The sequence below is a fragment of the Capsella rubella genome, unplaced genomic scaffold (genome assembly GCF_000375325.1).
Source record: "Capsella rubella cultivar Monte Gargano unplaced genomic scaffold, Caprub1_0 scaffold_4, whole genome shotgun sequence".
In the NCBI taxonomy this organism is placed as follows: domain Eukaryota; kingdom Viridiplantae; phylum Streptophyta; class Magnoliopsida; order Brassicales; family Brassicaceae; genus Capsella; species Capsella rubella.
In genome coordinates, this window is record NW_006238920.1 from 12,186,988 (window position 1) to 12,211,018 (window position 24,031).

General features: G+C 39.1%; 5 protein-coding genes and 1 long non-coding RNA gene across 6 annotated transcripts; 3 read left to right on the forward strand and 3 right to left on the reverse strand.

The window, feature by feature from the left end:
* The first annotated feature begins 97 nt into the window (after positions 1 to 97).
* On the forward strand, positions 98 to 797 carry LOC111830967. Its single transcript, XR_002834230.1, has 2 exons — positions 98 to 207; positions 398 to 797. It is a non-coding gene; the product is annotated as an uncharacterized LOC111830967 (long non-coding RNA).
* On the reverse strand, positions 769 to 3,677 carry LOC17888312 (bZIP transcription factor 17). Its single transcript, XM_006293700.2, has 2 exons — positions 1,738 to 3,677; positions 769 to 1,405 (listed from the first exon to the last, which is right to left on the reverse strand). The coding sequence occupies exons 1-2, from the start codon at positions 3,479 to 3,481 to the stop codon at positions 972 to 974; spliced, it is 2,178 nt and encodes a 725-aa protein (XP_006293762.1). The 5' UTR covers positions 3,482 to 3,677; the 3' UTR covers positions 769 to 971.
* Positions 3,678 to 6,205: 2,528 nt separating this feature from the next.
* LOC17890245 lies at positions 6,206 to 8,339 on the forward strand. Its single transcript, XM_006294435.2, has 4 exons — positions 6,206 to 6,534; positions 6,977 to 7,589; positions 7,685 to 7,967; positions 8,153 to 8,339. The coding sequence occupies exons 1-4, from the start codon at positions 6,423 to 6,425 to the stop codon at positions 8,201 to 8,203; spliced, it is 1,059 nt and encodes a 352-aa protein (XP_006294497.1). The 5' UTR covers positions 6,206 to 6,422; the 3' UTR covers positions 8,204 to 8,339.
* A 98-nt stretch (positions 8,340 to 8,437) lies between these two features.
* Positions 8,438 to 9,555, reverse strand: LOC17888587 (transcription factor MYBC1). Its single transcript, XM_006295677.2, has one exon. It carries the CDS (start codon positions 9,523 to 9,525, stop codon positions 8,620 to 8,622), a length of 906 nt encoding a protein of 301 aa, XP_006295739.2. The 5' UTR covers positions 9,526 to 9,555; the 3' UTR covers positions 8,438 to 8,619.
* An 8,447-nt stretch (positions 9,556 to 18,002) lies between these two features.
* On the forward strand, positions 18,003 to 21,136 carry LOC17888513. Its single transcript, XM_006293721.2, has 2 exons — positions 18,003 to 18,146; positions 18,612 to 21,136. Exons 1-2 carry the CDS (start codon positions 18,140 to 18,142, stop codon positions 20,693 to 20,695), a joined length of 2,091 nt encoding a protein of 696 aa, XP_006293783.1. The 5' UTR covers positions 18,003 to 18,139; the 3' UTR covers positions 20,696 to 21,136.
* Positions 21,137 to 21,319: 183 nt separating this feature from the next.
* On the reverse strand, positions 21,320 to 23,502 carry LOC17889849 (probable protein S-acyltransferase 2). Its single transcript, XM_006296197.2, has 5 exons — positions 23,034 to 23,502; positions 22,665 to 22,844; positions 22,280 to 22,585; positions 21,959 to 22,183; positions 21,320 to 21,844 (listed from the first exon to the last, which is right to left on the reverse strand). Exons 1-5 carry the CDS (start codon positions 23,151 to 23,153, stop codon positions 21,431 to 21,433), a joined length of 1,245 nt encoding a protein of 414 aa, XP_006296259.2. The 5' UTR covers positions 23,154 to 23,502; the 3' UTR covers positions 21,320 to 21,430.
* Between the last annotated feature and the right edge of the window lie 529 nt (positions 23,503 to 24,031).

A 24,031-nucleotide genomic window follows, 5' to 3' on the forward strand; every position in this document is an offset into this window, starting at 1 on the left:
GGTTCATGAACCTGAGTTAGAAAAGCTAATCCACAACCACAATCTCTCTCCGTCAAACTAATTAAAGGTAAAGAGTTTTCTCCTTTTTTTTTTTTACTAGGATTTACTGCCACCACCTTACATTCCAATAAGATAAGGTGCCTCTCTTTGAATTGACCTGTGTTGGTGTGTGTACAAATATTACTGGAGGTTAGTTTGGTTCTTCAGGTAAATAGTTCTTGCTAAGGTTTCCTTTTTGCTTAGAAGCATAATGAAGTCGATTTCTTGAATGGACGAAATTTAGATTAGGTTGCGTGCACAAGTTTCTAGGGTCGGGAACATTTGCTACTTTGCAACAAATAGCGTGTGACTCGGTCAACCAGGATGCTGTGTCATGTTATACTTGTGGATATTGCAGGTCATTAAGAACCAAGTACAACTTACAGGTAACAAATACTCAAATGACGCATGTGTGGGTAAATCCATCTGGTCTATGTGGCGTTTCTAATTTGATGTAACGATCTTTGATGCTGGAGGCTCCACGTTGGGATTTTGTAACTCACTTCTTCTGTCACTTATGTGCCATTTTCCAAGAATACAGAGAGATTCAAGAACATAGCAGCGGGTCATATCCTTCCGACATGGAGATGGCTATCACTAATGGCCCCTTTGCTCAAACCATGGAATAAGCTAATTGATCACTTCTTGTCTCAGAGTTTTTCAGTTTCTTTTGTAGAAGACATTTTTCTTGTCACCGACTTTTGCAATGTATTAGAGAGCTTTGATGAGTAAAGTAAAACTTTCTAAGGTTATAAGTTTATCAAAGGTAAAAAAGTTACAGCATTCGGATTCTACATCTGGAAACAAAAACCGGACAACGGTAATAGCTACGGATATTACTTAAATACCAAAGAGCAGGCATTTATTCTTTTACATACAAAGCCTAGAGGAGAGAAGACCTGCTGAAATATGTTTCAATCCTCGAAAGTCTTTTAAGTGGTCACAAGATGAGGAGCTCCTGATCGAGGTAGGACACAAGAGTATGTTACATACTTTGCACTGTCCAGAAGCACGACTACAAAAACTCGGGACAGTGATTTTGGTCCTCCAATCATTCCATCTATATCTCCATCACCCCCTTCTCTAGGATCAACGAGCACAGATACCACCATGGAGGAGGCGGGCTTGATTTCTTTACTACTGCTGTTTCTTTGGTGTTCTTTGGTGAGATTAAAATCTGATCCCGGGAGTGGAATGGGAAGACCACGGAGGATTCTTCTGTTCTTTCTCTTACGTGTGTCTGTGGTGTTCTTACTGTGTTCAGCAGAGACGTTGGTTGCTGGAGACGCAGGAATGATGGCTCCAGAGGTTGAGGAGACATCAAACTGAAACACTTCAGTACACATCCCCGAACTAAACATGGGCCCTACAATATAGTCGTTTAACCAAAAAATAAAGTTATATAGTGAACAAGAATCAGCAAGACTCAAAAAACTACTATTGTGCGTCAAGCTTTTGCAGAGAAAGTCGAAGAGAAATAAACACTTGATTTACTCTTTCAATCTATATGAGTAACAATTTCACATGTTCCTCGTTAATATCTAATCTAGATTGTGTGATCCATCTACTCATGACCATAGATTTTCTGAGGGTTCAGCCTCATTAAAGTGTTCTTGTGTCAAAAATCAAGATATGGTAAGGACTCTACGCCTAATCAAGTCAAGAGGACAGAATGTAACATTATAACTCCATGATTACCTGCAACACCTTCACGAAACCATTGCTGCATTTCACCGTTGGCTGCTTTTGTTTTGAATTGATCTTTCAGAGAATCAGCAGAGCCAGAGGATAGAGCTTTCTGTTTTTCAGTCTTAGATCTATAAAGATGCTTAGCCATTTCCTCAGTCCTTCCCACGTCAGGTAGAGGTAGTGCAGGGGAATAATCTTTCGGAATCACCAAGTCAGCCTTCCTCTCATTGGATTCAGAAGCCTTTCGAGAAGCCACGGCTTTCTCACTCGCCAAAATAGAATTAATAATCAAATTCCCATCTATCTTCACAAGCTTGTCATTCCTAGGAACAAAGAGTGATGCAACTAGAGGCTCACTACCATTTCCAGGAGGTACAGAGCTCTCTGTTGCAGATATGTTATTTCTTGTTCCTCGATCAGAATCTCTCCCGCAATCCATCCCATTACTATTAGAAACCCCAGTACCAGCACCACTACGAGATGTATCCAAAACTCTATCCCTATGCTGACTGTAAATCTGGTCAGTAATATAATTAGGCCTATAGTTCCCATAAAAGGCACCACTAATTCCTCCATAATTAACGTTCACAATTGGAGCCAATGCACCAAACAAAAATAGACAAAACAGAAGACCCAGAAAACTAATACTAGCAACCTTCTTGGTCTTAGCTTCACTCTTCTTACTCTCCGACTTCTTTGCCTTGGATGTTCCAAGGGGATTCTGTGGTTTCAACCTAGGAATGGGAATCAACGGCACTTGAGATCCTTGTTGCTTCACCATATAAGGTGGACAAGGCATCCATGGATAAGGCATTGGAGCCATAGGTGGATACATTCCCATGGGAGGAGGTGGATGATGCGGCGGGCACATTCCATTGCCGCCCAATTGCTGCCTAAGAGTAGCATTCTCAGCCATGAAATACGATATCTTACCATTCAAATCCGTTATGGTAGAATGCATGTTCCTAACTTTCTCTTCAAGCTCCTCCACGTAATGTTTCTTCCTCTGCCTGGAAAGCTGCGCACTTTCACGGTTTCTCATCAGTCTAGCTTTCTTTTTCTCATCTTCTTCGCCGGTTACAGCACTTGCGTCTATATCCTCCTCCCCAGATCTCCTGTACTTACTGCTCCTAGACTCTCCACTCAAATCCTCTTCGATCTCCTTCTTCCTCTTGGTAATAGAGGTCGTAGTAGCAGCTTCTTCCACCTTAACCTTCTGGTCGACGACGACGTTTCTTGATTTAGGCGACGATTCATTAGTAGCTTCCGAGACATCAGAAGCGCAATTACCCGAACCCTGAGACGACAACGGAGTCGGTAGATCTAAGCTAGGGTCAGCACCAGAGCATCGATCATCAGAATCCCTAGGCGATTCCCGGTTAGAGCAACCGGAAGTTGTAATATTCTTAAAGACATCTTTGGGATCACCGGAAATTCCAGAGCCTTCAGAATCCGGCGTAAAATCTCCGAACTGCTCTTGGCTAGACGTGTTAACAGGGATGAGAAACGACTCGTTCTCAGCGGGGAAGTAAAGATCGTCCATACCGTCGAAAGTGAGCTCGAATTCACCATCAGGGAAACCCAGATCGGACATGAGTTCACCAATCGGAGTCTGATCGGAGCCGGGATGGTAGAATTGGTCATCGAACGGAGGGATCGAGATGGAATCAAAATCGGAAGGAGGAATAGGAGGGTGGGTAGAATTAGGGTCGGGAGCAGGTGGAGGAGGCTGCTCCATGATTGGTTCAGCCATTGGTTGTTTATCTGAGTTTTAGGGTTAAAGAGTTGGGGAAGAAGATGATCGAAGAAGGAGAGAGAGAGAGGGATTAAAAAGAAGAAAGAGGGGTTATGGAGTGATGCGGGAGAAAGACGACGAGGGGTTTAAAGACAAAGTGAAGAAGAGGAAGCTCCCCCCCTGCTTGTGTGTGTGATTGCTTCCGTCTTCGTCTACGGCGCGTGATGATAATGGAACCTAAATACATCTCTCTCCATAATTAATTACTAAACAAACAACAAATCTAGAAATAATATTATGACAAAAAAAAAAAAAAATATTAGGCAAATTAATTTGAATAACTTTATTACTAATAATAGCTAGTGTTTTACTTGTATGATTTGTTTTCTAATTTTGCTCTTTTTAATTCACTTTTACTTTATTTTCTAAAATCTAATAAAGAAAAAAAATTATGTTAATTTCAGATGATTTAATTTAATATTTGATTTGATTTGTGGGGTAAAACAGATTTTATTTATTGTTTTTATATAGTCTAATTATAGTTTAGATTTATTGAGTTTTAGGTCATCATTCAATGCAAATACTATTGTTATTGTACTATTTTCATCACCTGTTTTTTTTTATAACTTTTGTAATCATTTCATACGTCAAACACAAGATAAAAAAAATAAGAGTATATACAAAATTCCGAATTATAGATTATTATTATTTTGGAGACTGGCAAAAAAGGTCTGAAATCCACCCCATTACATAATTACATGCATATGATCTGTACAATTGTCCTTTTAATTTGTACTAAATTAATGAAGTGTTTGGCACTTGAGAGTTGAGATGGGGGCTAGAAGAGCATATAGCAAAGCATATCATGACGTTATAGATTATAGTAATACCTTAATTTGGTAGTGAATAGTTTGTGGTGTTGACTTTTAGGGAATCGTATTTTCAAACAAGACACCACTAGAGGAATAGTTTTTTGTATCCAATTTTTTAGGAGTCTAGATTCTAGAATATAGTTAGGTAGGTCCATCGTACATTATCTGATTTCTAGATCTTAAATATTTTTGGTATAATTAGTTATATTAGACCATTTTCAGTGGGATTGTTTATAGGAGTACTAATTATTTTTGTGGATCAGGAATTAAACCAAAAACCTCAAAAAATAGGCCATAAAGTAAAGAATCGTTTTTTTATAGGTACAACACAAGCAAACGATTAAGACAGTCATATAGTTTTAGTTATATTATAGTTTAATCATAAGCAATTTTTAAGAATTTCTTTAGTGGAATTGGTCTTAGGTAATAGGTATTATGTAAGGTTTCGATTATAAAAAAAAAAAGTATTATGTAAGGTAGGAATATAGTTTTTTCCCTTTATAATAAAATTAAATAGCATAGTGCTCTCTTTACCTGCATCGATCTATAAAATGAATTTATAATGTTTTAAGTGTTAATACTTGTAAATTGCTTTCGATACATTTGTAGGGGAAAAGGTAAAACGGAGAGTGTAAAAGAAAGCACGACGAGAGGGGGGAGGGATTTTGAGTAATGGGTAATCCATCCATCCACGTGATAAAAAAGCACGTTGACTGCATTGTGTTGTTGGTGTTGGAGTGAAGGAAGGGTTTTCGTTACATTACATGTGTATGCTCTCTCTCTCTCTCTCTCCAGAAACTTCTCTCTTCTTAATTAAACAAAAGAGAATGCTATCTTTATGGCTTCACTTTCCAAGTGTGTGTCGTTTTTGAGTCTCTTTCCCGTCACGCATGTCTCCTCTCCCCCCCCTCTGCATTACTCATCATTTCTTAATTCTCCCTCTCATCACTCTCACCTCTTATGCTCATCACACTATTCATTATTATTAGCTTGACTATTAGTATTTTACCGATACAACTTTCTGTTATAAGCTAATAAACGATTCATCAAATGCATTGTTTTTTCCCTTTCTTTCTACTTACCAAACATTTAGTACTTTTTAAGTTCTCAGAGTACAATTTATGAACTTTTTAGTACGTTCTTAATTCTTCACTTAGAATTATCTATTCTTTAGCTAGTTAGTTTGAATTTTTTTAACTTTTTTGGGACTGCAATCATATAAATAAAACATGAGATTTGCGGTTCAGGTTCAAACAAGAAGTTGGATACCCGCTTGGAAGCTAGCTAGAAAAAGGTATCACTCCTAATTAAGTTCTAACCACATAGACGACGTCCTTTCTTTTGGATTCTATTTAAGTCATCAAATTTCACATTGTTCACATGGGAGATGATGACTCATGCACCAAATCACGAAAGACCTACGTACATACTTACTCTTCACAAAAGGACACCGCCAAAACAAAAGATCAGCAAAGAGAGAATCATTCTAAAAGAAAAAGCAAACCGTATGATATGATCTCACACCTTTCTCGGGAGGTGCTTGCAAAGAGAGAGAGAGAGAGAGAGAGAGCTGGTGCCTGGTGGGTGCACAATGCAATCTAAACCCTCTTCCTCTGACTGACCACCGTTTGCAGAATTGTAGATGATGATGATAGACGACCACTTTTGTAAAAACTAGAAATAAGCATGTGTTAAAAATACTAGGCCCACTAGACAACTAGTTTAAAGAGCTCTTACAAGGCCACTCGGCCCACTAGGCCATTACCATATGTACTATTTCATAATATACACACAAAAAAAAAAAAACATGAGCTATATAAATCTTTTTCTTTTTCTTTTGGGTCACAAAATTATATAAAATCAACAATAAAATAGTTATCTTCCCTCTCTCGTTCGGTTTATGAGAGAGATAAGATTTGCATCTAAAGCGAAGCTTTGCTCTTCTTCTCTCTCGTCCTCAATGCTTACATTTCAATCATCCTCTTCCTCTTGATTGACTTCGTCTCTTCGCTGCGAGAGATAGACAAGAATCAACCTTTAGAGGAAGCAAGGACTTACCCACAAGTTTCTCTATCCATCCATCTCTCATGGACACTGCCTTCCCCTCAGAAACTGGTTGTGCCCTTTTGCCCGAGAAGGGATTCACAGTGGATCCTTTTTTGGTCGAGGCTCTTCAGAATCCTCGACATCGTCTGACGAGTAAGCTTCCTCTTTTTTTTTCCCAGTTTGATTTTGTCTCCGATTCCTGCCTGATATGCCCTAGTTTCCTTTTTTGTTGACCTGCTTATCTTAATTGAGCTTAGAATCGCGGTTAGGGATTTTGGGGAGAACGATTGCTATGAGGATTGTTTATTTTCTGCCTATCTGGATAGGCCTAGCTTGATTTCTAGGAAACTTTGGCTGATTTAGATCTTTTGGCTAGTGTTATTGATGTTGAAGCTTACTAGCTGAAGATACAAGGCAAACCCCTTAACTAGGGTACTGATTTTTCAATGGCAATGTTTCTAATTTGGTGTTCTGAGTTTAAGATGTGATATCGTTTAGAGTTAAAGAGTTATTTCTCCTTGATGGGTACATATGCTTTGTTCTTTATCATCTTTTCTTATCGTTTTCTAAGAGATTATTGGTCTTGTTATGTCAGTTTTGCGGATGGAACTTGATGTTCAGATGTTCTTAAAGGACCCTGATCAGCAGCAATTCGAGTTCCAGCATTTCCCGACATCATATCTCCGTCTTGCAGCCCATCGCGTTGCTAACCACTATGGACTAGTTACCTCAGTTCGAGATGGTAACGTGAGCAGGATTCTCGTGACTAAATCAACTGAGAGTAGATTTCCTGCTGTTCGACTATCTGAAATCCCGGCTAAACAATCAGAAACTGGCAAGTTTGAGCACATGAAAATTGCTATTAAGCCCCGGCCTTCGAAAGGATCTGGAATGGAATCTGGTGATCTTGAAAAGAAAGCTGGTCATCTGAGAAGTGTTGAAGAAAGGAAAGAAGATTACGACAGGGCACGAGAACGTATATTTAACGGTCTAGCGAGCCTTAATTGTAACGATTCTCCATCTGAAACTAATCCTTGGAGGGTGAATTGTAATCCTCTCAGAGATGAAAATCAAGTGTTGAAGAATGGTAACATCGAGGCAGAGAAAAATCATTTCCCCAGGGAGAGCATTCCTGCATCTCGTATTGCAATTCTCAGGGACAGAGAAAAAGACCGGTATGACCCGGACTATGACCGCAGCTATCAAAGGTATGTAAAGCATCCATAACCCATGATAACTGCTTGTGACTAACAAAGAACGTCAAAGCTTTATTTTGTATACTGAAAACCATGTACGCTTACAGGTACATTAGGAACCTCCCAATCAACCAAAATATCTGCTTGCCACACTTCAACATTCATGACATAGGGACACCATTCTATGATATGGGATTTAACGGGTATTGTCAAAACCCAAGTGTTCCTACAGCTCTTAACTTCGGTCAACATACTGTCATGAGCCCCTATGTCACCACGGGTTCAAACCAGCCTTCGGTGGATGCTACTGCTATGTACATGCAATGGCCAAATGCAGCAGCGGTGATGTATACTCATTCCTATGAGCACTTCAGAAACTCCCCTTTTCAGGTAAACAAGTGTTTTGCCTCTTTTTGTCACTCCTTTATTGAGCCTTTTTTTGGTTTGTAAATGTTGTTGACCTTCCTAGACCTCAATGAAACACTTGTTAGGAAAAGTAGATTCTATAACACATCTGTATAGATACTTAGATTAGTGATTAGATTAGTGTTTAATAACGACTGTTGTTTCTGCAGGGCCAGTTCTACCCGCAACCCCTTAGCTTTGATTACATGCAGCACCGGTGATTGCTTTTTTTCGTCATGGCTTGAGGATTTGTGTAATCCAAATTTTGAAACTATTTATATGTCGAAAATAGTACAAACAGAACCTTTTGAATATTGCCTTGTCTTCTTATTATTATTAAAACTGTGTTATGCTTCAGCCTTTGGGATTCGACATAACTTTATCAAGTTACAATGTACGATATGATTTTTAACTCGGCTAGTATATAGAAGGACGAAGATAATAAACACAAGTGCTTGAGAAGTGAATACAAATATGATAATTCATCGTACAAAAGTTAAATTGTTGGTGTAGACGAAAAAGAATATACACTAACAATACATTATTAAGTTTGACGAAAAATGCAAATTACACAAGATAATCCACATATACCTTTTAACATTATTACTTCCATAAAAATGAAGTGAAGAATATTTCATTAATTTCCCGCAGGGAAGAGCTTAAGAATCTTCCTACCACCACCATCTCCATTACCATATTCGGAATCTTCATACTTGAGATGACGAACCATTTGGTTTTGCTGAGTGATGACATGCTTCCCCATATACGGATGCTCTAATGGCGGCATCAAGTACTCATGAGAGGTCAAGAAATGCGCCGGAACCGGGGAGCTGGCGAACAAACGGTCGGTTGCTGAATCGGAGACGATGACATGTCCACCGGAGATGCCGTTACTGTTCCCGCCTTGCATTCTCCTAAGGTAGAGACGATATTTCTGAAGATGACTCGCGACGTTCTCTCTAGTCAACCCTTCGACGCTCATTAGCTGCATTATCGTCTTTGGAACTGCGTTCTTGATCCCTAAATGTCCAACAGCGTCTACGAAACGTTTGTGTAGCTGAGGCGTCCACACTAAACGCGGCCGTTTTAACGTTCTTGCTGGCTCTCCTCCTATCGATCCTGAACCAAGATCCGTCGAATCGCCACCGCCGAAGTCAGAATTCATCACCATCATTGGTTGAGGAGGAGGAGGAGTTGGAGTTGGAGTTGTTGGAGTGGTGGGTGGTTGAAGCTTCTGGTGGTGGTAGACAACGGTGGCTCTCTTCGGTCCGAGATGATGGTTAGGGCTTCCGATTTGGAAAGCGAGAGCTAGATGAGGAGTGATCAAGGTTTGAGAAATAGGGATAAGTTCTTCAGGTGAAGGAAGCTCCTCTTCCCATCTGAGGAACCAGTTTGGATTATCTTCTCTCATTTTTAGCTGATTGTGAGACGGAGGAGAGAGGATCGAGGTGGATCTTGAGGGTGAGGAAAAGAACAAAGTAACTATTTGTAGATAGATAGGTAGATATATATGGAGGAAATGAGAGTGATTGGCTGATTCCATTTTTCTCGAATAATGTGTTAATGGGGTTATGGAAACGGAATAAATCGATGATTCTTTATTAAAAAAAGATACAAAAGTAAGAATGAGAAACAGTTTTATATACTTGTGAGAGAGAGAGAGAGAGAGCATATGAACTGTCAATGTCATAGGCGGTTCGGTTCATGGCGTCCAAATTGCCAGTTCTGTGTGTTCCATGCGAAATGTGACCAATTTGCAATTATTCTTAGGTAAACAAAAGAAAGCAATAATGGATCGTGCGTGTTGTGGATATTTCAATTTTTATTACGAAAACAATACTATATAAGAAGTGATCGCATATAGTTGAGCCGACATGATTTGAATAACCCATTTAGAAAAGTACTAGTTTATATGATTAGAAGATAACCAAAGGCAGAGAACCTTGGACACGACAGAAAGAAGAAATCTCAAAATCTTATACAATAGTGGTAGTTGTAGTATTATTAAAACAAGATTTGTGTTAAGTCCTCGATAAGACGAAAACTATTAAAATCCCGAATCTTTCTGTAAAATTTAAAGGGGCTGCGATCTGTGATTTATTAAATAAGGATATCAAAAAACCATCAAAGGATAACATTTACTAATTTCTTAAAAGTGAAGTGTGATTGGAAAAAAAAAAAAAAAAAAAAAAAGGAAAGAGGACAGAAACAGTTAAAGTTGATAATTGAAGGGATTGGAGATAAACTTTTTGTATGTTTGGATCTGTCACTGTCTGTCTTATGTGTTTCGGAGTTTTTTTAATTTATTTGGTCCAAATGCCCTCAGAAAGATTCTTAGCTCTCCACGTGGCGCGTGTCTTCACACGCGATTCATGTTGCAGCTGGTACTTTACAGGGAACAGAACTCCTTTCGTACAATTGGTCTGAAGTACGCATGAGATTCCACGCGCAGACATGGTGGATTAGGTTAGCTAACTCTTTATTATACTTTTTAATTAACCTTCATTTAGTGGGTTTAGTTGTCTGTAAACCATGCGTGTAATATAATAATACACTACATCTTTGTATCCACAACTTAATTTAAGCATTTTATATAAACTTTGTTACATATTATTTCAGTCTAAATACCACAAAGATTCAAAATAATTTAAACTTAGAGACTTTTTTATAAAAAAAAATTGTTTGTTAAAATTTGTTTAGAAAATTATGTTGTTTTTTTCTAAATGCATGTGAAAATACCTATAAGGTAAATTACAATGAAATAAATGAAAATTTAATTGTATTGGTATCATCTAGTTATACAAATAAAATATTAGTATACACAAACTGTACATATTATAATACAAAGCATGGGTTGATAGTGGGACTTGTGCTGCTGCATTAACAAATATAATTAGAGAGCTTTTTAGGTTATGCAGTAGAGTGGTGTAAAATGATTTATATTCTAATTTTAGGTTTGGCGTGTGATGTTTAAATAAGGAAGCTAAATCTGATAGATTTTAACTTATATGATATATTCGGAATGAAAAAGTCCTTTTGTCTCTTTATTCCGTTAAATTGATGTTTGTACATATATCTAGGTGCGCGCACATATACATCATCTTGATTAGGATTCTCATAACTTTAATTTCTCCCACATGATGAAATGCATATACCATAATTTATACATAATTTGCAGAGAAAGTTAAACTTTAGAACCAAAGATCGAACAGGATGATAGAATGGTCGCTGATCAGTGGCGAGTCACTATTCAACAAGCCAACTATAGTAACTCGTCGACATAGTAACTAATTGACCTAATAATATATGTTTAGAAACAAACTGGTTTTATGACCTAACAAAAATATTAAGACTTAATTAAAGGTGTCTCTAGCGGCCAACCTCTCAGCACCATCTTTGTATAATTATAGAAAATACGCAAAAAAATGAGATAAGGAATCTTCTTCCGAAGTCACCAAGAAGACAAGAAGTGAAACCGGACAAGCACTGTCCCCCTTAGATTTCTTTTGCACCAAAATATTTATTTCAAAAAAAAAAAAATATATATATATATATATTTATTTATTTCTGGATTTAATTTTTAAAAGCGAACCTTGCTTAAGGCCAGGAAAGCACAAAAGAAGGTTTGTTTAATGCAATATCCTTTTTGGAACAATAATGTTAGCTTTTGAAAAACAATCACTTAAAACCTTTTTAAAATTCTGGAAACTAAACTACAATGCGAAAAGCAGAATGATTTAAATGTTACGGAAAGGATGTTTTCCTATTGTTTAGTTAGTGAATATTCTATACTTGTGTATCAAGTCTAATGTAACTATATATACTTTGTACCTATCAATAATAAACACAACACATTCTCTGAGATTTACATGGTATCAGAGCAAAACCCTAAAAATCTCTAAAAAAAAAAAACCTAATTTTTCCTACTCTCGTGCCTCTCTTCTTTACGCAGAACACAAATATTTTTTCTACCTTTTTTTTCTATTCTACAACTCTGCTTACTTTCTAAACTATGACTGGAGCCATAGAATCCAGTGTTTCTACTAAGGAGTCGATCACGTCTTCTCCCTACTATCTCTCTTCTAATGATCAGCCGCATCATGTTCTTACTCCTTTTCTTCTCAATGGTGAAAATTATGAGAAGTGGGCTAAAATTGCTCGTAACAATCTCGCAGCCAAGCATAAACTTGGACTTGTCGATGGCTCCCTTCTCAAACCTCCTAGTGATTCTCCAGACTATCAACGATGGATACAAGTAAACTCGATGTTGTGTGGGTGGCTTTATGCGAGTTTAGATCCTAACATCCAGAAGGCGATCTCGTTTGTTGACAATGCAAAAGTTTTATGGGATAACTTGCGAGTTCGTTATTCTATCGGGAACGCCTCTCGTGTTCATCAAATCAAGTCTTCTATTGTTGGTTGTGCTCAAGACGGACAAACTATTGCGGATTACTTCGGTAAGCTCAAGGTTATGTGGGATGATCTTGATGATTTTGAGCCCTTTATTGATTGTTGTTGCAGCTCTCCGACTTGTCCACAACGTCTTAAGCAACAATCACGTCGCGATCGTGAACGTATCCATCAGTTTCTCATGGGTCTAGATGCTTCTCGTTTTGGTACTACACGTACGAATATTCTTAGTCGTCTCAACCGTGATACTGATCTGACTCTTGATCAAATCTACTCTGAGGTTATTGCTGAAGAACGACATCTTATCGTTGCTCGATCCAAAGAAGAACGTATTGATGCTATCGGTTGTGCCGTAAAATCTGGTGTTAATGCTATTGCATCTGTTACACGTCTTAATCAAGGACCATGTACTCATTGTGGGCGAACTAATCACTCGGTGGATACATGTTTTGAGCTTCATGGGTTACCAGATTGGTGGATCGAGAAGCATGGTGATTCCAGAGGTAGTTCACGTAACGATTCTACTCGGGGTAGAGGTCGTGGTTCCTCTAGGGGACGAGGCCGTGGTCGCTCTTCTCCTTCTTCTTCTTACCGTGCTAACAACGCTCAAGCTCAAGCTGTTCATGGTGATGAGGTTTCAGAACTACCAGGTGTGAGTAAAGAGACGTTGTCTGCAATTATGAACTTGTTAAAATCGGATCAAGCTACTGGCCATGACAAACTCTCTGGTAAGCCTTCTTGTGTTGAGTTTTTACTTGATTCTGGCGCGTCCCATCATATGACCGGAGATGATGATCTTCTCGTGGACATTCATGATATTCCTCGAAGTATTATTGTTCTACCCAACGGGAAGCACACCTTTGCTACTAAAGAGGGAACAATGATTCTTGGAGATCATGTTCAACTTAACCGTGTTCTTTATGTTCCCGATCTCTCTTGCACTCTCATCTCTTTGGCACGACTTTTACGAGAAATGTCTTGTTATGCTATGTTCACTGATAAACTTTGTGTTATACAGGACCGCACTTCGAAGATGCTGATTGGCGCCGGTGAAGAGAGAGACGGGGTTTATCATTTTCGTGGAGCAGTTTCCTCGGCTAGTGCTCATAGTGTTCGAAAGTCTTCACCTACTCTTTGGCATAAGCGTTTGGGGCATCCATCTGCGAAGATTCTATCTAGTTTTTTATCTACTTTAAAGGATTTTGATCATCATAATAATGATAGTGTTGGTTTTTGCGAAGTTTGTATTCAAGCTAAACAAACAAGATCGGTTTTTCCCGATAGCTCTAATAAAGCGGACGCATGTTTTTCTTTGATCCATTGTGATGTTTGGGGTCCTTATAAAATGGCTTCTACATGCGGAGCACACTATTTTCTTACTATTGTGGATGATCACTCTCGGGCTGTGTGGACCTATCTTCTTCTCGCCAAAAGTGAGGTCGCTATTCACCTTAAACAGTTTGTGGCGATGGCTCTTCAACAATTTGGTAAAAAGGTTAAAATTGTTCGTAGTGACAATGGAAGTGAGTTTCTTGTTCTTCGTTCATTCTTCAAGGATCACGGCATTCACCACCAAACCTCTTGTGTCTACACTCCTCAGCAAAATGGCAGAGTTGAGCGCAAACATCGTCATATTCTTAACATGGCGCGTTCTCTCCTCTTCCAATCTGCTTTACCAATTAAATTTTGGGGAGAAAGTGTACTCACCGCTGCGTACTTAATCAACCGTACTCCTACTCCATTACTCCAAGGCAAAACTCCGTATGAGGTTCTTCATTCTACTCCTCCGACGTATGATCATATTCGTGTTTTTGGTTGCTTATGTTTTGCTCAACGACACTCCTCTAGACATGATAAATTTCAAGAGAAAGGAAGGAAGTGTATTTTCTTGGGCTATCCTCATAATCAAAAAGGTTGGCGTGTATATGATATTGAGACTCACGATTTTTTTGTCTCTCGCGATGTCATCTTTAATGAAGACATTTTTCCTCATTCCGACTCTCATCAGCAACCGTTGCCTCCTCCACCTTTGATCGCCCCTACGACGTTTGCTTCTGATGATGACTCACATGAGGACACCACTCTCCCAACTCTTATAGACAGGGGGAGTTCCTCTCCAGTGCCTCCTTTGTCTTCCTCATCAGATTCCTCACCACCTGCTAATGAGTTCGCTGTTTTGCCTAATGATTCCGCTGCACCTAGTGATGATTCTGATACTCCTCTTGTTGATCTCTCGAGTGATGATTCTGATGATTTTGATCTCGGTACTGAACCACTTGGTCGTGGTCTTCGAACAAAGACGAGATCTACACGTCTCGCTCCTTATGTTACATACTCCACACGACTTGCTGAAACCCTCGTCTCTCTCAAGCCCGAGCCGTCTTCCGCATCTTCAGGTACCTGTTTCTATCCTATAACACACTATGTATCATGTGACAAGTTTAGTTCGTCGCATCAAAAGTTTCTTGCAGCTGTAACTATGGTCGACGAACCCGTCTCTTATAAACAAGCTGTTCAGATTCTTGAGTGGCGTGATGCTATGCGTAAGGAGATTGATGCTTTGGAACTTAATGAAACTTGGACTCTTGAGCGTCTTCCTCCCGGTGTCAAAGCTCTTGGCTCTAAATGGGTGTATCGCCTTAAATTTAACTCTGATGGTACTCTTGAACGGTATAAGGCGCGTTTAGTGGCACTTGGCAATCATCAAAAAGAAGGAGTTGATTTTTCCGATACTTTTGCTCCTGTTGCTAAACTTCAAACTGTTCGTACTCTTCTTGGGGTTGCGGCTGTTAAAAATTGGGAACTTCATCAAATGGATGTTCATAATGCTTTCTTACATGGCGATCTTGAAGAAGACATTTACATGAAACCACCTCCTGGATTTCTTCCTAGTGATTCGTCTCTTGTTTGTAAGTTGAAGAAGTCAATTTATGGTCTCCGTCAAGCTCCACGCTGTTGGTTCTCAAAGCTATCTACTGCTCTGCTTGATTATGGGTTTGTTCGTTCTCACAAAGACAACTCTCTTTTTGCCTATCGGCGTGGATCTGTTGTGCTTCATGTTCTCGTTTATGTTGATGATCTCATCGTATGTGGCAATGATTCTACACTTCTCAGCTCGTTCAAGTCATACTTAAGTCGTTGTTTCAAGATGAAAGATCTTGGCTTGTTGAAGTATTTTCTTGGTATTGAAGTAGCTCGTGGCCCTGATGGTATTTTTTTATCTCAACGGAAGTACTGTCTTGATATTATTGAGGAATGTGGTCTCTCGGGTTCGCGTCCGGTTGAGACACCTTTGGAACAAAATCATAAACTGTTATCTTCTACTAGTGATCCGTTCCCGACACCTGATCAATATCGCCGTCTCGTGGGGCGTCTCGTGTACCTTACTAATACCCGGCCTGATCTAACCTATGCTGTGAACATTCTTGCTCAGTTTATGCAAACTCCGCTTCTTGCTCACTGGGAAGCTGCTCACCGTTTGGTTCATTACTTAAAGTCTTCTCCCGGCCAAGGTATTGTTCTTTCTTCCACGGCTTCACTTCAAGTCAACGCATATTGTGATTCAGACTATAATACTTGTCCTAAAACTCGCCGCTCTCTTACTGGTTATATGGTCATGCTTGGTGATTCTCCTCTTCAGTGGAAAACAAAGAAACAACAACGTGTATCTCTCTCATCGGCTGAAGCTGAATATCGTGCTATGGCTATGACATGCACCGAACTTTTGTGGCTCAAGGAAATTCTTTTGTTTCTTGGTGTTGACCATTCTCAGCCTATGCGTCTATTTTGTGATAGTCAAGCCGCTCTCCATATTGCAGCCAATTCGGTTTTTCATGAGCGCACAAAACACATTGAAAGTGATTGTCACTTCATTCGTGATGAGATCGTCTCTGGCAATATCTCTACTGCTTATGTTAACACGCGTGAACAACCAGCTGATATCTTTACTAAAGCTCTTGGACGTGATCAGTTTGAGTATTTACGGTCCAAGTTGGGCGTTCATGACTTACACGCTCCACCTTGAGGGGGAGTGTTACGGAAAGGATGTTTTCCTATTGTTTAGTTAGTGAATATTCTATACTTGTGTATCAAGTCTAATGTAACTATATATACTTTGTACCTATCAATAATAAACACAACACATTCTCTGAGATTTACATTAAAGCGGGGAATCTTGTATCTTTTATTATTATTGTTGAGGGAAAGAATAAGATAATTCATGAACCATGTGATGCCCATGTTTTTATTCATGAACCTTCTTTATATTAACACTAGTATATGCCATCGTCGAGTATTTTATTTTATATGTAATATGCATTGATCAATACTTAGCTTTTTAATTACATAGGATAATAACAACACGGACGTAAGGTTGAAAATTTCATACAGTATTTGGGTTATTGTTAAGTTGAGAAGAACCTACAATAATGTATTTGGTTGTAGTCTAGACTCGACGTCGCCATTGTAATCCAAAGACTATTTTCCTTGGTCACCTTCTTAAATAATCATTCCACGAAACACACAACACTAAAACATTGAAAAAAATATAAAAAATTCGGATGACCCAAAAACGGAGACTTAAAAACAAGTTTCCAAGCTAATCCATGCACGCATGCACTATTGAAAACCATGTGAGAGGGCCAAAAACATGGGCTCATGATTTCTTTAAAAAAAAATTTTGTTGAGGGCCCAATCTCGAGTGTATAATACATTTTGTTCTAGATCAGTGGCAATATTTTTTTCTTTTACTGCCTCATAAAATATACTATTAACTACAGTATAGTTTTTTTTTTGGTATGAATGTTAAGTTATATACTTTAACTATAGTTGTTTTTTTTAATGAATTGTTGTTTGTTCCATGAAGAATCATCTTTGATATGAATCCAAACAAACCTTTAAATGCTATCAGTCATCTATATTCACCCCCAATAAATATGACACCGAAATTGATCATAATCAATCATCTCTGATTCCTTTTGTGGGACAAGACAAGTAAGTAAGTAAAAGAGAAGCTGCACAATACGTGTGATTTGATTCCACAAAATTTGAAAACACTGTGGACATAAGGTGGGCCGTCATTGGGTAAGAGCTGGGCCCATAATGTACGCAAACCTGTCTGAAATCTAACTAGTAACTACTACTACTACTACTACTGTCTACAGGTATCTCAAAATTTTGATTCTCATTTAATATTTAGCATTTATTTCAGTGTTTTGTTTTGTTTAATCATCTTATGATTTCTTAGTTTGTTAAGTTTATACTTTGAGAGTGTCTAGTACTAGTAGTAATAGTGTGTCACGTTTCCAATATTTCCTTTATTTTCTAAACGCCGTCGTTTCAAATACTGCTTGTAGATGAAAGCCATATTTAATGGCTAATTTCATTAGTATACAATAATAATAAATTTGGAGAATATAAATTTGGAAGACAATACAGTAAGACCGCAGTCTTTTCTTCGTTCCCTACTAATTTTAATTAGTTAAATAAATAAATGGTTAGTTTTTTCGTACTTTTGACCTGTCTTGTAATTAAAATTAAAATTAAAAAAAAATATAACAAATAAAAATAGGAAAAAGGTAAGAACGCAGGTCAGCGAGTTGGACTCATCAGAGGCTTTAGAGAGAATCATAGAAGAAAACGCGAAGACGAAGTTATTTTTGCTGAGCCACAGAGGGAGAGAGAGCTGAAGAAGAAGAAGAAGAAGAAGAAGAATCCTTGAATATTGGGATTTTTTTTCATTTCCTTTAATGGAAGGTTCGTGCCTTTTGTTCTATCATTTTTAGCTCTTTTCAGTTTTTTTTCTTTCTTCCCCCTCGTCTGAGGAAAAAACCCTAGATTTTCCCAGACTTGAATTTGCTTCTCTAGAATTGGATTTCACACTAATTTAATAAAATCCACACTTGTAGATCGTGTTCTTCGAATCAGCATTATCGTCGCGAGATTGTCTCTGCCCTAAATCTGAATTCTACGGTTGATAATTACACAGTTTATGAGAGACTCGAATTAGGGATTATATGTTTCTTATTGGCAATGAAATGAATTTATACGACATTGAGAGTACTTGGTGTGTGTGTACTGTCCACTTATTTCAGTTTGAAATCTTAGATTGTTCATTCTCATTCTCTGCTTTTAGATTGAATCTGACTTCTCTAGAAAAAACCAATATAGCAACGTTTGTGCAAACATATTCTCAAGTGTTTTGTTTTGTCTTTGTTACAGGTAAATCTCCAGACCTGGAATCTATCGGGTCTGGTACAACTACAAAGCGTTCTAGTGTTTCTAGTCGATCTCGTACCCGCAGAGACTTCCTTGCCAGATTTACCGATTGTGACCATTTCACGGAAAAGCTTCAAGATTGGTTTGCTTTGACCTTGGAAAACTCTGGGGGCAATGGTCCGGTCTTTGAGGTTCCTTTTGAGCTTGTTGAGCTTCAAAAGTTTGATTATGCATTGGAAGGGATTTCTTTTCAGCAGCTTACCCGAATGCCTAACGCGGTCTACGCTTCTACATCTACCGCTGTGGAGGCAAAGGCGTATCTAGCCATAGAGGATTTCTTACACGCGACTGTCAAGAGCTTGTGGGAGGCATTTTGGAGTCAGGACGAGCCTGTTCCTTTCTCTGTTGGCTGTCTATACAACCAGAATCTCAAGTTTTATCAGGCTGAGAGAGCTCTAGCTATTGGGAAGCTTGAAGGTCTTTCTGGTACAGGTATTTTGCTGAAAAATCCTCGACATCTTCACGGGAAATGGGATCACATCCTTGAACTTGCTCTTCTGAGGCCTGACATAGGAAGCTTTGCACAGGACAGTGATCGTCCGCCTTCCTTACCTGTCTTGGGCGAGGCTCTTTTCTATGCTCTCCGCATACTCATCGCAAGGAGTGTGAGCCGTTTAGATTTTTCTCCAAGCTCAAACTGTGTCTTCATTCTTCTCGTTGATTCGCAATATGGGGGTGTTGTTAAAGTCGAAGGGGACGTAAATAAATTGGATTTCGACTTGAACAATGTTTATGAGTGCGCAGCAGACTGGATAAAGAAGCATTCCAAGATAGCAGTGTCACCAGTTGACAGAATATGGAACAAGCTGGGAAATGCCAACTGGGGAGACATCGGTGCTTTACAAGTAGTCTTTGCCACTTACCACAGTATAATGCAGTACTTTGGTCCCCCCAGGCATTCTATTGAAGACTTAGCCGCTGACCATAGTTCTCGCCTTCACTCAAGACGTCAGGAAAGGCAGTTGGGGGATACTAGTCTCAATGACAATGGTACGTTCAGGTTCCAGCAAAGTACCATGTCTCCTGAAATTGTCGAAGTCCAAGAAGAATCAACCAAAATTGAGCCTGAACCATCAATGAAACTGGAAGTTGGATCGGTTCTGTGGTTGGAGGATTCAAACTTTCAAAAAGGCTATCAGATTAACGAAATATTGACTAATGGTACGCTCCCTTATCATATCGCATCACCAGTGGACGATGCAGGGAAGTCTGTGTTCCTGTATGTTGGTTCCCCTCCTTCACAGCTTGAGCCAGCTTGGGAAGACATGAACTTGTGGTATCAGGTCCAAAGACAAACTAAGATATTAAGTATTATGAAACAGAGAGGACTGTCTAGCAAATACTTGCCGCAGCTCCATGGGTCTGGTCGGATCCTTCACCCAGGCCAATGTCAAAAACCAAGTTCAGGTGGACGATGCGATCATCCTTGGTGTGGAACTCCCATTCTTGTGACCACTCCGGTTGGTGAGACAGTAGCTGACTTGGTAAATGAGGGCCGGTTTGGTCCAGAAGAAGCTATTCGATGTTGCCATGATTGCTTATCTGCACTTTCTTCCTCCTCTTCAGTTGGGATTCGCCACGGTGATATCCGCCCAGAGAATGTAGTTTATGTCACTTCGGGTGTAAGACATCCTTACTTTGTACTTATTGGTTGGGGTCACGCAGTGCTTGAGGATAGAGATCGACCCGCAATGAATCTTCATTTCTCCTCGACTTACGCACTCCAGGAAGGGAAACTATGTGCGGCCTCGGATGCAGAGAGCTTGATTTACATGCTTTATTTCTGTTCTGGAGACTTCCCTGAATTGGATTCTGTTGAAGGAGCTCTCCAATGGAGAGAGACCTCGTGGTCAAAAAGATTGATTCAGCAGAAGCTCGGCGATGTCTCAACCATTTTAAAAGCGTTTTCTGACTACGTTGACAGTTTATGTGGGACACCATATCCATTAGATTACGACATCTGGTTAAGAAGATTGAAGAGGAATCTTTCAGAAGATCATGGGAAAGAAATTGAAACTTCAGGCTAAGCTCGTATCCAAGTAAAAATGGGGATTTTCTCCATCAATCTAGCCGCCATACCAAATAATAAAGGTCCTTATATATAAGCATTCGATTCCTTTTGAACATTCTTTCAGGTGCTCTCTCTGCTTAACCTGTCCGAGACTGGAAGCCTCAAGAAGAGACGTATCCTTCGGTTTTGCCAAGTCCGAAAAGTTTGGGACCTTGTTCTGTTCTTGTTCTTGTACATGATCTTTGGAATGGATTAGATTATGCGTCTCTCCCTTCTCTGTTAATGTTCTGTTCCTTTTCTTCATTATTATTATTATTATGATCTTGAGAGTGATTCTCTATTTATTTATTGTAAAGGTGAGAGCTTTTGTTCCCATTTTGACTTGTGTTTTTACGGGGTTTCCCCCTCCATTTTCTGTGATTTCTTAACCTGAATCCAACAATGATTCTGTCTCGTCTCCGTTATATTATTTTCGCCTAGTCAAGAAATCAAGAATAAAGTGAAGGGACAAACAAGAAAGAGAAAGAGACTGTTTTGAATAGCCCTGTGATGATGCAAGAAACTCACGCCGCAATGTACTGCTCTTGATTCTTCTACCACCCTTTTTTTTACTCAGAGTCGAAAAAGTTTACTCGTTGTAGACAAAAAGCGTATGGGTTTAGAAATAAAGAGAGTATTGTTTACACAAGTAATCAAGCATTTTTCACAGGCGCAAAGATTCTGAAAAAGATCTATGTGTTTTGTTGTTGTCCTACCTCGATCTCACATCAACACTCGAGTTTCTTGTTATATACGAAGGTTCTTGAATCCCAGGGATGCAAAACGTCTCTGTGGTTCCTTCACCAAAACCTTTCTTCTTGACAGTTTCTTCGATGTTGCTGTTGTCATACTCCAGTGTCTGGAGCCGCAAACCACCCTTGCTGTTTCTGCAACCGCCGATTTCCATTTCCATATCATATTTGTCTCCTCGGGGTCCAAATGTTCGGTCTAGCTCAGATGCAATGGATCCAACCTCTACGTCAGCTTCATCTGGAGCCCAGTCTCTGAAGTTGATCATAGGAGGTGGAATTCTGGCAAAGAACAACTCATATAGGTTCTTGAAGAGACCCTTTCCGTAAGGGTTCTCTTTCTTGTCATACCGGTACCGGAAATTCTCATAAGTTGTCTGCAAAACAGTAATAGAAGAGTCAAAATTACATGGGAACTAAACAAACGAATTTGCAAAGACATAACACCAAACAGAGCAGCAAGATTCAAATAGAAAGGTTAAGGATCTTGCCTGATTGGTGCAGATGAGGTAGAGGTGGAATACAGTAAGCCCGCCCACAAACCAGACAACGACGAAGCAGTAGAGGATGAGAACAACAAATACGAAGTCGTTTGTGATGACCATCAGCAGCATCTTGCCGTGTACCTCAAGCATACTGACCCATGAGAAGACAAAAACGTACAAGCAGAGGAATGTTGAAGTTGATATGAAACAGATGAAGTATGGATAGTTTCGCTGCAAAGACCGCCGTTTATAAATCAGAGATCCTACTTACACTTTTTGTTTTAGGAGATTCAAAAGAAAAGTTTTTTTTTTTTTTGGAAGACTTACTAAAGCGATGCATTGGCCAACCCAAGGACAGTGGTGATCAAATCTTTGGACACAGTTGTTACAGATGGAACAGTGAGAGGCGCGAGGAGGACGGTAAAGCAAACATGTATCACAAAATTTAACTTTGACAGTGTAGCCATTCACCAGTATATCTTTGGTTCGAGGTATCTTTGTATTACCAAGTTTGTTGTTTACCCATTCTGAGGATTGAGTGACCATGTCATACCCTTCTGCTTCGGGTGCTTCTTTGTTTCTAGGGATAATCCCGGGGTCTCTCGACGATGTTAAGAAGAGAAATGTGAAATCCTGCAAAGAAGATGCATGAATATGCAGAAAGGGCAACATATATAGCTCAAAAATAAAGAAGCGTTTTATATGGTTTTACCAAGACTGTTAGCAACAGTGCACCCAACAATACAAGAGAGTGGAACAACGGATAACGTTTCCCGATCATAAAAGCCATTCGGATGCAGAAAGTGAGAGCAGGACCTCCAATCATAGCAGTACTCAGAAGGAGCGAAGATGCATCTGGACCAAAGACTAGTCTCCCTCCGCAATAAAATTTCTGACCATAAAACAAAGAAACAGGACAAGTCATCAAGGTGGTTCAGACATTAACAGATCAGGGGTTTAGTATCAAATCTCTTCATAACATGATATGTTGTGTCAGGATATTACAAAAACCCTTGTGTTTGTCAAATACAAAAACAACACAAATTGTTTATTATAGTGAGAAAGAAAGAAAAAGACTTACATTGTTACCAGGCCAGAGTTGGTAGATCCTCTTGGGTTTATGATGATCGTGAGAAAACATAGTTTCATCGTCGGAAGGAGCACTATGAACATGACAACTTTTCTTCCTCCCCATCACCATTCACCAATATCTTCTTCTTCTTCTTCTTCTTATTCTGGTTCCTCAAGCCTTAAGCCTCAGAATCAACGACGAGACGACCAAAACTTAATCTCCATGGTCTGCTTATCGTGTCGTCGTTGTTGCGGCCAGCGAAGGAAACCGGAGATTTCAAATCGCTGCCGCCGGGCTTTTGGCTTCTTTTTCCCTCCTCGTCGGAAAACTCTCTATCTCTATGGCCTCTTCCGCTCTCTTTCTTGCTAATTAAGGTTTTGTGTCAAAGAGTTGTTTCTCTCTCTTCCCCTTAAAGCTTTCTCCTCCGCAATTGGAAGTTCGTCAACACCATCTTCTCTGGAACATCCTTAACATAGCAAATCTTGCCATCACAGCAATTTTTCTCCTTATTTTTCTCGCTACCTTTCCAAGAACCCTAATTATCATTACTTCTCCCGCACGCGCCATTTTCTGTTTCAACCATCAATCAACCCCTAACTTCACAACGTGCGCTTACGTGTCTTTAAAACTATGGATGTTCTATGGTCTCTTTTTTTTTTTTCACTTTGTAATTTTGTATTGACTTGTGTGCAAACATTGTGACAGTTCATATACTTGGCACCCAACTTTTTTAACAATCGTCATATCCTAACCTAGTTTAATATTTGATAGAGTGGATTCACATATTAATATAAATATACAAAGAGGGTGCAAACATATGAAAAGCGCAACGAGAAAAATAAAGCAGCTTTCTCATTATATAGATTTCAAAAAATTAACTAAACATGGGTAAAACAAATCATAAAATTAACTATATACTATCCCACCAATTACGTTAAAACATAATTACTAATTAGGTACAAAGATGCCTATTCTATGTTATAACAAGATCATATATCTTACTTGCC